The 16,533-nt window shown below is 39.5% G+C and overlaps 1 protein-coding gene across 2 annotated transcripts in view; it reads left to right on the forward strand.

Annotated features, from left to right (window-relative positions):
• The window catches only part of mindy2 (MINDY lysine 48 deubiquitinase 2), an 85,116-nt gene that overhangs the window by 38,218 nt on the left and 30,365 nt on the right, over positions 1 to 16,533 (forward strand). For both annotated transcript variants that reach the window (XM_059952562.1, XM_059952563.1), the window contains exons 4-6: positions 1,828 to 1,986; positions 10,944 to 11,046; positions 13,539 to 13,681. In XM_059952562.1, coding sequence (XP_059808545.1) covers positions 1,828 to 1,986; positions 10,944 to 11,046; positions 13,539 to 13,681 — 405 coding nt within the window. The remainder of the gene's footprint in view (positions 1 to 1,827; positions 1,987 to 10,943; positions 11,047 to 13,538; positions 13,682 to 16,533) is intronic.

Genomic DNA, 16,533 nt, shown 5'->3' on the forward strand with positions numbered 1-16,533 from the left:
TCAAAACAGAAGCATGTCCTGAGTAACAAAGGAAAGCAAAAGAAACAGTGAGTAGTGTTGGAACTGGAGAATCCACCCCACACTCGCAACCCAAAACTAGACGGCTACCTAAAAAAGCAGCTAGCTCTACCAAAAAAATTAACCCAAGTATGACTTCCAGTTCTGTGTCGTTAACAACAGTTCCGTATAAATACTTTAGCAAATGGTAACTAGTTTATGCACTAGAAAACATAATTACGAATAGGAACAATTTCAACAGAAGTATAAAACTTAACACAAAGAAAATCAGAAGAAAACCAAAACTAACCTACCCGTCAAAAATTATAGAAGATTAAAAGAAAAAAAAAGGGAGAAAAGGGGAATTTATAGATTCCAAGAGAGTACTTGTCAACCATTTACAGAAAAAAAAAGCAGCAAAACTTAAACTATGAATCAACTAACAGGGAGGCCTTCAATAAAAACTCCAAACCTCCAAAACAAGTTAAAGTCAATTGTAGATCTCTATAGATAAAGTTATACAAGAATAAAATAGATTACACAGGTACAATCTAAACATCTGCAGGGAAACATTAAACTCAGATTATCTATTTAGAAAAAACGCACCAAGTCCGGGGAGAGATTGTCTACAGCCCTTAGAGTTTCAATAGATAATGTCTGAATTATTCAAGTAAAGTCTAAGTCCGGAAAAAATAGCTTTACTTCGAGAGGTACTTATCCACCATTTTAGAAGGTCAGACTGGTTCCGAAGGAGACGGGATGGCCGGAAGACTTCCAACAAATGCCTCAGCCTCCTTCACTGATTTAAACCATTTATAATCTCCAGTAGTAAGCGTAATTCGAAGATCGGCTGGTTTTCAAAGGGAGGGTCTGAATCCGCGATCAAAAAGCACTTTCATTACACCTTTAAACTCAGCATGCATCTTCAGAACATGGGGGGCAAAATCCTCCACAAAACGAATGACCGTATTTTGAAAAGCAAAAGTATCTCTGCGGCGTGCCTCCATAATCAAACGGTTTTTCACCTGGTATTGATGAAAGCACAAAATTACCGGCCATGGGCGGGAACCCAGAGTTGCACGAGGAATGTAGATCCTGTGTGCCCTTTCAAGCTCAGGTGGAGTCGGAAGAAATACTTTCCCAAAAATCTCACAGAGAAAATCGGAAAAAGATTTCACGGGAGAGCCCTGTTCAGTGGCCTCTGGCAAACCAAGAATTCGTAGATTGCAACGTCTGCTCTGGTTTTCAAGATCCACCATTTTGGAAAAAAGTTTACAATTCTTCTCCTCTAGGCTGGAACAGAGAGTTTTAAGATATTGAACACGGCGTTTTAAATCTTCAGAAGTTGAGTCAATGCGAGATAAATGTTCGTCCACTCTAGCGTTGATCCGATCCAATTTGACATCCAGCTGGTTGAAAGAAGTTCTAAATTCCTTTAAAATATCTTGTCGATGTTGTTCCAAAGCAGCGAGAATGTCAACCGGCAAAGCAGTAGAAGTTTCCTTTTTCCCAGTTTTAGTACTTTTGGTAGCCATTATAAGATAGATGTGTTTGCAGGCAAGTAAAAGAGACCTAATAAAATACCTAACTAAGGTTTAAGAATGGAGACATATAGTGAAAACATAGGGAGAATGACGGAGCAAAAGTTCGGAGCAGCTAAACAATCGCCCTCTGGTTGTTGGTTTAGAGTGGGTAAAGCTTGGGTTATAAATCTTTGACACTTAAGTTCTTGTGATAAATGGTAATTTGGGCAATGTACTAATTTCAATATCTACATTGAAATTTTAACGGTTTTATAATGCTAATAATTCTATTATCTTTCTGAAACAGAATATGAGCGATGCAATGTGCATATTACACAAACTGCAGACGGGATTGGATGTAAATGTAAAGTTTACTGGTGTAAGAATATTTGAATATACACCCGAGTGCATTGTATTTGATCTCCTTGATATTGCACTGTACCATGGTTGGCTGGTGGACCCTCAGGTGAGAATACTTTGAAGTATGCATAATCTGTAATGTTTCTTTAAATTCACTTCATGCATTGTTGTTCCAATGGATGTTTACCCATGATTTCTATTTCCTTTCACCTTTTGGATGGGCAATGTGAGGTCAAGTTAACCTCCAGCACCCAGAAATAAGGCTAATATTGGCAAGTTAAATCCTGTTCTTCGTGCTTTCTGCATGGATATCTGCAGTCTAGCAGCTACCTTAACAGAGAAGCCGATGTCAGAAGCTTGATGAATTATACTCAGTGGCCTCTTTATTAGGTATAGTAGTGGTCTTATGCTGTGGCAGCCGATTCACTTCAAGGATCAGCATGTGCATTCAGGGATGCTGTTCTGCACACTGCTGTTGTAACTCAGGGTTATTTGAGTTACTGTCACCTTCCTGTTAGCTTGAACCAGTCTCCTTTGGCATCTCTCATTAACTCAGTGTTTTGCCCACAGAACAGCTGCTCACTGAATATTCTTTGTTTTTCACACCAACCTCTGTAAACTCTAGAGAATATTATGTGTGAAAATCCTAGATCAGCAGATTCTGAGACAGTCAAACCTGACACCACCAGTCATTCCATGGTCAAAGACACTTGGATTACATTTCTGCACAAACTGATGTTTGATCTGAACAACAACTGAACCTCTGTTGCTGCCACATGATTGAAAGAATAGCTATTTGCATTAACAAGCTGATGTGCAGGTGCAAGTAATAAAGTGGCCACTGTTTGAACTGATGCAGATTCACTTTAATTGTGAGGCAATTTTTGTTGTTGCTAACTTGTGTAATTGAAAGGCAATTTGCCTGTTCTTAAATTTACCTGTGCATGATACTACAATTGGTGGAGAGGCAGATGGTGTTGAGGAAGAAGGGAGGCTGCAGAAGGACTTAGATTAGGAAAATGGGCAAAGAGGTAGCTGATGGAAAATAGTGTTGAGAAGTGTATGGTCATGTACTTCTGTAGACAGAATAATAACATACTATCTTCTAAATGGGGAGAAAATTCAAAAATCCGAGGTACAGGATTCCCTAAAAGTTAATTTGCTGTTTGAATCGGTGGTGAGGAAGGTGAATGCGTGTTGGGATTCATTTCAAATATACTAAGGCTGTATAAGGAACTGGTGAGGCCTCACCTGAAGTATTGTGAACAGTTTTGGGCCCCTTACTTAAGAAAGGATGTGCTGACATTTGGAGAGGGTTGAAAGGAAGTGCAGGAGAATGATTTTGGAAATGAAAGAGTTATCCAAGACATCTTCAAGGATGGGTGTCTCAGAAAGGCAGCATCCATTATTAAGGACCCCTAGTACCCAAGGCATGCCTGTTTCTCACTGTTAGCATCAGGTAGGAGATACAGAAGGCTGAAGGCACACATTCAGCGATTCAGGAACAGTTTCTTCCCCTCTGTCATCCGACTCCTAAATGGGCATCGAGCCCCTGAACACTACCTCACTCTTTAAATGTATATTATTTGTTTTTGCACAATTTTTAAACTATTCAATGTACCTATACAGTAATTGATTTATTTATTATTATTTTTTCTGTATTATGTATTTCATTGAACTGGTGCTGCTAAGTTAACAAATTTCATGACATGTGCCAGTGATAATAAATCTGATTCTGATTACAATTCTGATTCATATGAGTAGCGATTGAAGGCTCTGGGCCTGTACTTGTTGGAATTTAGAAGAATTGGGGGATCTCGTCAAAACCTGTCGAATGTTGAAAGGCCTAGATAAAGTGGATGTGGAGAGGATGTTTCCTTTGGTGGGGGTGTCTAGGACCAAAGGGCACAGCTTCAAGATAGCAGGACATCCATTTAGAACAACAATGAGTAGTCTGTGGAATTCATTGCCACAGGTGGTTGTGGAGGCCAGGTCACTGGGTGCATTTAAGGTGGAGGTTGATAGGTTCTTTATTAATTTAGGGTGTGAAGACAGGAGAATAGGGTTGAGAGGGAAATGGATCAGTCATGTCGAAATGGTGGAGCAGATGCGATAAGCTGAATGGCCTAATTTGCTCCAATGTCATATCTTAATGAACATTCCTCTGGTCCTCAGGGTATAGGCTGCTGAAAATTTTACAATTGTTCAAGAACCTTTAGTTTTGACAAGTCTAGCACACCAAGAACTTTAGGATACTTGATAGTTTTCTTTGAGGAGCTGTAATCTCAACTTCAGATAAATTACCACTTGACATTTCAGGCCATGACCCTTCATCAGGATGGTCTTGGCCTGAAATATTAGCTGTACATTTTCCCATAGGCGTTGTCTGGCCTGCTGAGTTCCTCCAGCATTTTGTGTGTGTTGCTTGGAATTCCAGTATATGCAGATTTTCTCTTGTTCATGAAGGAAATTTAAGACGTCACTGATATTTTGCTATATTAAATTTCTTGAGCAGTTCAGTTTGTGCAGTGGGGTGCTCTTTGAATGTTGTAATGGCTATTATTTGATTTTAATTTCAAATGCATTGCGCTCTGAAGCTAATAATTTAGATCATTAGAACTGCATTTGCTTATGCATGAATTACTCTTAATAATGGTGTCATTGCTGCTTCTGCAACAAATATTTGAAAATACAATTGTTAGTTATTATTTGCACCAAGGAAATATATTTTAAAAACAGTATTTCTTGTTGCTAATACTGATGAGAAGAAGCTTGGGAGGCAGAAAAGTCTGAAAGTAAGTAGACCAAATGGACTACTCCCCAGGGCCCTGAAAGAGGTAGCTGAAGAGATTGTGGAAGCAATAGTAATCATCTTCCAAGAATCACCAGGTCCTGGAATGGTTCCAGAGGAGTAGAAAATTCAAAATGTCATTCCACGCTTTAAGAATGGAGCGAGGCAGAAGGAAGGAAATTATAGGCCAGTTAGCCTGACTTCAGTGGTTGGGAAGATGTTGGAATCTGTTATTAAGGATGAGGTTTTGGGATATTTGGCGGCACATAGGTCGGCGTGGTTTTCTTAAATGGTACTTATGCCTGACAAATCTGCTGGAACTCTTTGAGAAAATAACAGGCAAGGTTGACAAAGGAGAGTCAGTGGATGTTGTTTACTTGGATTTTCAGAAGACATTTGACAAGTTGCTGTACATGAGGCTACTTAACAAGAGCCCATGGTATTACATGGATAGAAGAGCAGACTGGCAGGAGGCTAAGAGTGGGAATAAAGAGGACCTTTTCTAGCTGGTTGCTGGTGACCGGTGGTGTTCCGCAGGGCTCATTTTTGGCATTGGTTCTTTTCAAATTGTATGTCAGTGATTGGGATGATGGAGTTGATATGGCTTTGTGTCCAGGTTGACAGATGATATGAAAATAGGTGGAGGGGCAGGTGGTGTTGAGGAAGCAGGGAGATTGCAGAAATACTTGGATTATGAGTGGCTGATGGAATGTAGTGTAGGGAAGTATGTGGTCACACACTTTGGTAGAAGGAATAAAGGTGTAGACTATTTTCTAAATGAGGAGAACGTTGAAAAATCAGATGTCCAAAGGGACTTGAGTCTTCGTGCAGATTCTGTAAAGGTTAACTTGCAGTTTAAGTTGGTAGTAAGGAAGATAAATGCAATGTTAGCATTCATTTTGAGAGGACTAGGATAAAAGAGCAAGGATGTAATGTGTTTTGTAAGGCCATGGTCAGACCACACTTGGAGTATTGTGGCCAGTTTTGGGTTCCTTATGTAAAAAAAAGATGTACGTATTGGAAAAAGTCTGCAGGATGTTCACAAGAATCATTCTGGGAATTAAAGGGTTAATGTATGAGGAGCATTTGATGGTTCTGGGTCTGTACTCACTGGAGTTTAGAAGGATGTGGGGAGGGGAAAGAATCTCATTGAAACCTATTGAATTTTGAAATGTCTAGATAGAATGTATGTGGAGAGGGTGTGTTTCCTATAGTGGGTGAGTCGAGGACCAGAGGGCACAGTCTCAGAATAGAGGGATATCCATTTAGAATAGGGATGAGGAAGAATTTCTTCAGTCAGAAAGTAATGAATGTGGAATTTATTGCTGTGGAGATATTTAGCTATATTTAAAGCTGAGTTTAATAGGTTTTTGATTAGCCAGGACACCAAAGGTTAGTAGGAAAAGGCAGGAGAATGAGGTTGAGAGGGATAATAAATCAGCCATGATGGAATGACTGAGCAGACTCAATGGGCCAAATAGCCTAATTCTTCTCCTATCTCATGGTCAGAAATCTCTAGGGTATTACTGTTGGCACATCTCAGTGAGTGCAGAAACAGGATGTTGATGTTGACTGTGTGTTTTGAGAGCTGAGACGAAAAGGACGGCTTTAGAAATGGGCGAAGTAGAATCTACAAACCATGTGACAGTATCCTAACAGAACTGAGATCAATGTCCTTGAAGAAAGTTTTTAGTGCTTCTCTGAAGGCTCAATAAGGATATTGGGAATTCGTAGTTTCAGAAGGAAAGAGACATACAAACCCCATTTCCAGAAAAGTTGGGATATTTTCCAAAATGCAATAAAAACGAAAACCTGTGATATGTTAATTCACATGAACCCTTATTTAACTGACAGAAGTACAAAGAAAAGATTTTCAATAGTTTTACTGACCAACTTAATTGTATTTTGTAAATGTACACAAATTTAGAATCTGATGGCTGTAACACACTCAACAAAAGTTGGGACAGAGTTAAAATAAGATTGAAAAGTGCACAGAATATTTAAGTAACACCAGTTTGGAAGACTCCACGTTAAGCAGGCTAATTGGTAGCAGGTGAGGTATCATGACTGGGTATAAAAGTAGCGTCCATCAAAGGCTCAGTCTTTGCAAGCAAGGATGGGTCGTGGCTCACCCCTTTGTGCCAAAATTCATGAGAGAATTGTTAGTCAGTTCAGAAGGAACATTTCCCAATGCAAGATTGCAGAGAATTTAGGTCTTTCAACATCTACGGTACATAATATTGTGAAAAAGTTCAGAGACATCTCAGTGCGTAAAGGGCAAGGCCGGAAACCACTCTTGAATGTGCGCGATCTTCGAGCCCTCAGGCGGCACTGCCTAAGAAACCATTATGCTACTGTGACAATTATAGCCACCTGGGCTCGGGAGTACTTCGGAAAACCAGTGTCACTTAACACAGTCCGTCGCTGCATCCAGAAATGCAACTTGAAACTGTATTATGCAAGGAGGAAGCCATACATCAACTCTATGCAGAAACGCTGGCGAGTTCTCTGGGCCCAAACTCATCTCAGCTAGACTGAAAGACTGTGGATCTATGTGCTGTGGTCAGATGAGTCTACATTTCAGCTAGTTTTCGGAAAAAATGGGCATCGAGTTCTCCGTGCCAAAGATGAAAATGACCATCCTGATTGTTATCAGCAAAAGGTGCAAAAGCCAACATCTGTGATAGTATGGGGGTGCATCAGTGCCCACGGCATGGCTGAGTTGCATGTATGTGAAGGTACCATTGACTCTGAGGCGAATATTAGGATTTTAGAGAGACATACGTTGCTATCAAGGCGACGTCTTTTCCTGAGATGTCCATGCTTATTTCAGTAGGTCAATGCCAGACCACATTGTACACGGGCTATAACAGCGTGGCTTTGTAGACACAGAGTGCGTGTGCTGGACTGGCCTGCTGCCAGTCCAGATCTATCTACTATTGGAAATGTATGGCGCATCTTGAAGGGGAGAATCTGACAACGGAGACCACAGACTGTTGAGCAGCTGAAGTCTTATATCAAGCAAGAATGGACAAAATTTCCAATTGCAAATCTACTACAATTAGTATCCTCAGTTCCAAAACGATTAAAAAGTGTTATTAAAAGGAAAGGTGATGTAACACAATGGTAAACATACCTCTATCCCAACTTTTGTTGTGTATTTCAGCCATCAAATTCAAAATTTATGTATATTTACAAAATACAATTAAGTTGGTCAGTATAACTATTGAAAGTGTTTTCTTTGTACTTTTGTCAGTTAAATAAAGATTCACATGAATTAACACATCACAGATTTTTGTTTTCATTACATTTTGGAAAATATCTCATCTTTTCTGGAAATGGGGTTTATAGATGGAAGACAAATGATTAAAGCAAATCGTGCTGGTGGTAGGAGCAAAAGGTGGAAGAAAGTCATCAGGTAACTTTGGAGTGTTTTAAATTTTACTTCCAATTTAACTCTTGTAGAAAATGATCCAAGGGCACAAATATGTGAATGAATGATAGTGTAGCTTTACTGAAACCTAGCTTAAAAAGGGTCGAAATGGCAATTGAACATAATTGATTATTTGGTTCAGGAAGATGGTCACATTTCCTTCCTCTCTACCCACAAAAACTACTTTCCATTCAAGCTAATGTACATATCTTACTTCTAACAAGAGTAAACACCTGAGAGTAAGGCCACGTAATGGACAGTATTTTCAAAGAATCTTGGAATCCATTGTGCAGCTTTTTAAACAGCCTCTGAAATTGTGGTTAGTACTAGTGAAAGCTTTGCACAGGATAAACTGGTGCTGAGCCCCATCATTGTGTGGACTCCTTGGATTGGGAAGAAAGCAGGGTGAGAGTCAAGGCCTTGAGCAAGTCTTCTACAGCCTATACAAAGCTTCTAGGTCAATAGGGTAAACTGGCTTGTACTACTAGCAATCATTCTGTTTATCTTAGAGTCATAGAAAAGTACAGCACAGAGGCAGACTCTTTGGCCCATTTAGTCCATGCCAAAACCATTAAGACTGCCTACACCCATTGACCTGCACCTCCATACTCATACCATCTATATACCTACCCAAACTTAACTCAAACGTTCCAGAACTGATGTCAGGCTCTCCGGCTTATAATTTCCTGTTTTATTTTTAGAGTCTTCATCCTCACCATGTAGCACTAGCAAACCTCCCTGCTAGGATATCTTGGCAATTCCCATTAATGTTCCCATGGCATATGTTGGATGTACAGGAAAGAAATACTCCCATGATTTTTGTATCTCTTCCTAAAGTGGGATATGTCATAAAACATGATATTTTTGGAAACCCTAGGTCAGGGAGACTTTGTGTTCCTGTCTATGGAACTTGATGTTTAGAGATATAGAATACAAGTCTGGGGAAGGTCATGCTAGGCAAAGTAGTAAATGCTATTGTGGACACAGTTCTGGCAATTTGTTACAAAAACATTGTTCTCAACAGAGCTGGAACGAAGATGAGGAGGAATGTTTGGGCAGGTTTGAATTGTTTGCAACAGAGGACACTGAGGAGAGTTTAATCAAGGTATACAAAATTGAGAGGCTAAGATGGGGAAAATGGGGAGGGCCTATTTTGTTAAAAGAGAAGACAATAGGTGGGTAATAAATGCTAATGTATTAGACAATAGACAATAGGTGCAGAAGTAGACCATTCGGCCCCTCCAGTCTGCACCGCCATTCTGAGATCATGGCTGATCATTCACTATCAATACCCAGTCCCTGCCTTGTCCCCATATCCCTTGATTCCCCTATCCATCAGATATCTATCCAGCTCCTTCTTGAAAGCATCCAGAGAATTGGCCTCCACCGTCTTCCGAGGCAGTGCATTCCACACCTCCACAACTCTCTGGGAGAAGAAGCTCTTCCTCAACTCTGTTTTAAATAACTGACCTCTTATTCTCAATCCATGCCCTCTGGTACTGGACTCTCCCAACATCTGGAACATATTTCCTGCCTCAATCCTATCAAATCCTTTAATTATCTTAAACGTTTCAATCAGATCCCCTCTCAATCTCCTCAATTCCAGCGTGTACAAGCCCAATCTCTCCAATCTCTCTGCGTAAGACAGCCCTGCCATCCCAGGAATCAACCTAGTGAATCTACGCTGCACTTCCTCAATTGCCAGAATGTCCTTCCTTAAACCTGGAGACCAAAACTGTACACAATATTCCAGGTGTGGTCTCACCAGGGCCCTGTACAAATGCAAAAGAACATCCTTGCTCTTGTATTCAATTCCCCTTGTAACAAAGGCCAACATTCCATTTGCCCTCTTCACTGCCTGTTGCACTTGCTCATTCACCTTCACTGACTGGTGAACTAGGACTCCTAGGTCTCTTTGCATTTCTCCCTTACCTAACTTTACACCGTTCAGACAATACTCTGCCCTCTTGTTCCTGCTTCCAAAGTGGATAACTTCACATTTATTCACATTAAAAGAATAAAAACAGCAAATGCTGGAAGTATTCAGCTGGTCCAGACAACATCTGCAGGCAGAGAAATGGCTGATATTTCAGGTTGAAGGAGAGCAAAGAAGCTTGCTTAAGCTATTAGGAAGGTGGAGTAAAAGTGATGCCTAAGATATGGTAAAGCTGCAGTGAGGTTTTCTGATCAATGAGTAAGTGAGCAGTTGAGGGTTGAGAATGTTGATAGAAATACATAGACATTGTAAACAGCTGAGTGTGAAACTATGTCATGAGGGTCGGGTTGGGCGTGAACTCCACTGTCAGATTGGTGGGGGGTGGGGATGAAAAGTAAAGTGAGAAGGGGTAACAAATAAGCTGAGCCAATATCATTGATAGACAGCTGATGGAGACAGAGGGCTGAAATAATTTAAAGGTATAGAATTTGTTTTTGTATCCAGTGGGCTCCAGCGTGTTCAGACAGAAGATCAGATGGAGTTCCTCATGCATTATTTTAGTGCCACAGACTAATAAGTCACAGTGGAATAGAGAATTCAAGTGGAAGGCCTGATGTATGCATTTGTTTCATAGAACTGGAACAATAAAAGGCCATTGAGTTCTTGTTTTTGCTCCTTACATCTTAGTGCATTCAGATATGTTTTCAGAGAACTTGACACAACAAGCGTTGTCGTTGTCTGCACTGGTCTCTGTATTCTTCATAATTTCAGTTTTATGAAGTTTTAGACCCTTGGATTAAAGCACGAGTGAAGTTCTAAATTTATGTAAAATGAGGATTATGTAGCCTAGTAGCCTGTTGCAAATCACAAATTTAACTTTCTGCTGACAATTCTGTTTTATAGAATGCTGATCTAGTGAAAGCAGTGGGAATGTGCAGTTATAACCAGCTGGTGGAGAAGATTATCTTCTGTAAACAGTCAGAGAACAGTGAACTAGTCAGTGAAGGTAAGGGAAAAGAAAGTCTGTTCAAAAATAGTACACACAAAGGAAGAAAACTGGAGTATTGTTGAGCACTTTCAAATGCAGTTTTGTGTGGGATTGATCTGAAGCAATGTAATAATTGATGCTTAGCAAAGATGACTGAAAACAATCCAATGAAAAGTTATCCTAATTTGCAAGCCTGACAGTTACTAACCATACTGATGAAAGTTGACTTAGAGCAGCCGATTAATTCTGACTGCAGTGCAGATTGATGATGCATGTTTTCTTTCTTTTAAATCGCTTCAATACTTTTTTTTTTACAAAATTTGATAGTGGAATGAACAGAAGAGACTTTGTTACAATGATCAACAAATAATTAAAAGTGTTTGATGCATGGATTTTGAATCACTTATCTTCTCAATACTCTTAAGAGGAGAAGAATCGAACAGTAATCTTCTGTTAACCTATAAGTAAATCAGGCTCCATTGAGCCCTGTTAATCAATAAAACTAATTGTAGGCTAGATTTCATGATTTACCAGTGAGCTTCCTTTGCTCATTGGTGGCATGGCATTAACAGCATACTATATCTTACACTGAGCTTTCAGGTGCAACCTCCCTAAAGGTGGCAGGCCCCAGGCAAATGTGAGTGCAGGGCACAGAGCATTTCTGACCAATTGGCTTGGCCTACTCCAAATATCATTGTGTTTTTATAAGACTTCTTGCTGGACATCTGTACTTAATGCTGTCTTGGAAAAGTAATCAAAGACCCTGCCCACCTTGGACAGTCTCTCTCCTCCCTTTCCCATCGGGCAGAATATACAAAAGCCTGAGAGCATGTACCACCAAGCTTCAAGAACAGCTTCTACCACTAGTTTAAGACTGTTGAGTAACTCCCTAGATGGACTCAATACCTCACAATCTACCTCATTATGACCTTGCATCTTACTGCCTGCCTTTACTGCACTTAATCTGTAACACTTTATTCTGCACTCTGTTATTGTTTTCTCTTGTACTGCTTCAGTGAAATGATCTTTATGAATCACTGTAATTTGGGTCATGCAACAATTATAAACTAGTTTACCAGTTTAGGAGCTGGAGGAGAATGCTCAAGATCCTGAAGCAGTGATGGCTTGGATAGGGATGGAATGGGAATGTGGCTGGTAATGCAGCTGGGTGTTTGGGGTTGCTCAGTTTTGAGCAGCTAGGAGCACTGGGGAAGGAGTTAAGGACAGGAGGACTGGGGAAAGCTATGGGGAGGCCATTGCCAAGAAGCTATGGGGCATGACAAATGCAGTGGTTGGGGATGTGGAGGTAGTGCTGGAAGGCTGAAAAATGGGGAACGACAGTGGTTTGCTTGCTTCACTGGAAGCTGGCTTTAAAATTTGCAAGACAACAATTGCCTCCTGTCATGTAGGAGACCAGATGCACTGATTGATTCATATTGGTGCTGCCTGGATTGCTTATAGCAGGAGAGTGTGGAGACCTGAATGTAATTGTGCCTGATGAGTTGGGAAATCATCAGGCAGCTCTTCATAAAGGACAGCCTTTTTGCAATTAGAGCCTAGATAAAGGCACAAATATTAGTTAAAAGTTGGTTTCATTTCACAGAAATGGACTCTATTTTTAATATTGGGATTTCATTTTTGGCATAAAATTCTGAAACCAAGCTGTTGGTTTTAAAAAGTTTACTTTTTCAGTTATTCGTTTGGCATTGCTGACAGGTGGACCTTGATGTTCATCAGTGATTTCCGATGAGTTTTTGATGTCATTTAGGGGTGAAGAATTGCTGAACTTAGCTGCTTTCTTTCTGGAATAGCAAAAGTAGCAATGAGTAGTTTCAAGCACTGTATTTTAGTAGATTACATTTTTCTTCTCGTTCTGGGTTATCTGTGAATTTAGTGAGATGGTACAGAGGGTACTGCCAGCCTCCTGAGCTCTGTCAGACCTCAGCAGAGCTGCTGGATCCCTGAAGCAAGGGTCTGGTGAGTTGGGAGACCAGCAGATGGTTGTATTTGTCTTTTTATTCTTGTTACGAATACATGATATTGTGAATTAGTTATATCTTCATCACCCAAGGACATTTCACGTATATTTTTTAAAAATGGGATTTGAGTTCTGATTGTGCTTTGTAACAATGTTTCTAGAAGGCATGATCTAAAATAATTATTGTTACACTTATTATTTGACGCCTAAAGCCATTAACTAATTTATTGTCAATGAAAATCGATGTTTAACCGATTATTGGTACTGCAAATGAAAATGTTCGTTTTTCAGTATGATAATTCATGAAGCCTACATTTGAAGCTTGATACAAATGTTGAGAATTTTATTTTTGTCAAGTGTAAGTTAGTTTTTGATGTAAAAAATTTAGATCATTACCTCAAAAAGAAATGAGCAAAGACCATTTGTTATTCCCAGTGGTTGAATTTAAAGTTGTAAATGTGTCTAATGAGTTTTCAATATGTCTAGTTGGAATTGAGCTGGAATAATCTGAGTAACTTTCTTGTTTCTTTAGGTTATGTTGCAGAACAGTTTTTGAACAACTCGGCAACTCAGTTGACATACCATGGGTTATGTGAACTGATTTCTACTGTTGAAGAAGGAGAATTGTGTGTATTCTTCAGAAATAACCATTTTAGCACTATGACAAAATATAAGGTATTATTTCATGTTTTTAAATATTTATGCTGTGTATTCTAAATGTTGTCTTTTGGCAGAGGTAAAATAAGAGTTTACCTAATACAATAACTAACACGATTGAATGAAGAGGAATGGAGGTATATAGATTGTGTCTGGGCAGACAGAATTAGTTTTCATTGGCATCATGGTCAGCACATACACTGGCCAAAGAGCCTGTTCTTGTGCTGCTCTGTGTTCGGTCGATCTATGTTGCAGAAAATATTTCTTGAAAGCCAGTGAATTGGCATTATATTTTCTTAGGTCAACTTGCGAATTTACCCAGGAAATCAAGTTATACCTGAGTGGACTTAAGAATTGAATCAGAAATTCCTGAGTGCAGCCCTATTCTAAATCAAGATTAATTTAATGTTTATCATTGTTAATGATGGAAAATGAATTTATATCTAATATGTACCCAAAGGTATTTATGGGTGCATCAGACACTCCATTGTGCCCACATGATGGTTTTCTACATCAGTATATCGAAGAGCCAGCTGGTGAAAAGGTTATCCTCATCTTTTTACGTGATGAGAATTGATTGATAATTGTAATGGGGTCATAAGAGTGGACGTGATATGATAGAATTCTGCACTGTTTAAAAGTAATCCAAAATTAGTGGCTTAAATCAAAATAATTAACTATGAAGGCATGAGAGGAGGATTGGCTGTGGTTGATGGGGGAAAATGCACTCAGTGGTCACTGTTCTAGGTACACCTACTTGGTAATGTAAATTTTGAATCTGCCAATCATATGGAGCAAGTCTGCATAAAAGCATGCAGACATGGTCAAGAGGTTCATTTGTTCAGACCAAATATCAGAAAGGGGAAGAAATGTGAACTAAGTGGTTTTGACCATAGAATGATTGTTGGTACCAGACAGGGTGGTTTGAGTATTTTGGAATCTGCTGATTTCCTGGGATTTTCACGCACAACAGTCTTTAGAGTTTACAGAGGATGGTGCAAAAAAAACCAAAAAGCATCCAGTGAGCGGCAGTTCTGAGGGTGAAAATGCCTTGAAAGAGGTCAGAGGACAACAGCCTGACTGGTTTGAGCTGACATGAAGGCAATAGTATCTCAAAAAACCATGTATTTCAATAGTGGTGTGCAGAAGAGCATCTCTGAATGCACAGCATGTCAAAACTTGGTGTGGTTGGGCTACAGCAGCAGAAAACCACACAAGTACACTTAGTGGCCACATTAAGTGACCACATTTATTAGCTACATAAGGAATTTAATAAAGTGCCACTGAGTATATATGGAGAAATTGAGTGGTGGATGGGTAGTGACTTGCATTTGAGGAAATTATGCATATGCAGAAGAAAAATACATAATTTTACATGCTTATTTTAAAACAGAAGTCCAGCAGGAAAGGTGGTCCATCTACGTTTGACAGGAGAAATTTAAAGATGGTACTAAACCCACTAAATAGGCTTAAGGTGCGAAAAATATGAGCATAGGCAACATTGGCAAAGGAAGACTGGGAAATTGATATATGAAGTCAAGTTAGAATATGAAAGTAACTCAGTAAGAAACAAAAAATGTGTGCTGATTATGTAAAATGGAAGAGACTAGTGAAGTTAAATGTGAATCTTAGATAACAAAGATGGGAGAATTTATAATGGGGAATGATGAAACTGTTTTCACAGAGGAAGTGTCAGAACAAAGTTGAATGGGGATGTGGATCTGAAGGAAATGAGTCGTAGTTACTCTGCACAGAAGCAAGCCATGTAAACCATGGTAAACCATGTCAATGCTGACCACCTAGCACCTATCTGTATTAATCCTTTTAACCACCATTTGCTCTGTAGCATTTTCTATATTGGAAATTCAAGTGCTGGTCTACTTCTCCGTAAATATTGAGAGTAACTGCTTCCACCACCACTTGGGTTATGTACCAGAATCCATCTACTCCTGAGTGGAGAAAGGTCTTTCATTAATCCATTCCCCTTAAACATCTTGCCCTCTTAACTTAAATTTATGCCCTCTAATTTAATCTTTTTCTTCTATGGAGAAAAGTTTCCTATTATCTACCTTTTCTGTGTCCTTGGCCTACTCTTCCCCAAGGAAAACAATCCCTCTCATTGAATGCTTAAGCGGTCTCAAGGGGCAAAAGAACTTGCGGCTTATTCCCGCTTCTGTGAGTAAGAACCTTCATGAATTAGCAGATGACGAAACCTAGAAATGTGGGAAGTAGTGAAGAGGATTGAAATTGGTTTCAAGAGCATCTAAAGATAGAATGGGCAAGTGTAAGATATTAACTTCCAAAACTCTGAGTCTGTAATTGACCTCATGCACTGGAGGGTGAGAAATGTGGCCTTTCAGTTTCAAGAAGAAGAATTTAAGATAAAATAACTACCAAGTTAAAATAAAAAGATGTTGGAAACTCTCAGGACTTTGGGCTGCATTTGAAAAGAAAAACAGTTGCTGTTCAAGTTAAAGACTGTCAGAATTTGGGAAAATGAAAAATTAAGTTGGGTTTAAGTTGCAGAGAGGGTGGGGTAGGGATGGATTGAAAAAAAGGGGAGATTTTGAAGTTAGCGTTGTTGCAGTGATATGTTGGTGATCAAGCCATCTGATAGATTAATGAAGGAAATAAGATAGGAAAAGAATTAGAAGAAAGAAATTAGAGAACAAAACAAAAACCATCTACAAACAAGACAAGATCTGCAGATGCTGGAAATCCAAGCAACACACACAAGATGCTAGAGGACCTCAGCAGGCCAGGCAACATCTATGGAAAAGAATACAGTGGTCGTTTCAGGACTGGAGAAAAAAAGATGAGTCAGAGTTAGAAGGTGAGGGAGGGGAGAGGTGATAGGTGAAACCAGGAAG

The sequence above is a fragment of the Hypanus sabinus genome, chromosome 28 (assembly GCF_030144855.1).
Source record: "Hypanus sabinus isolate sHypSab1 chromosome 28, sHypSab1.hap1, whole genome shotgun sequence".
NCBI lineage: Eukaryota > Metazoa > Chordata > Chondrichthyes > Myliobatiformes > Dasyatidae > Hypanus > Hypanus sabinus.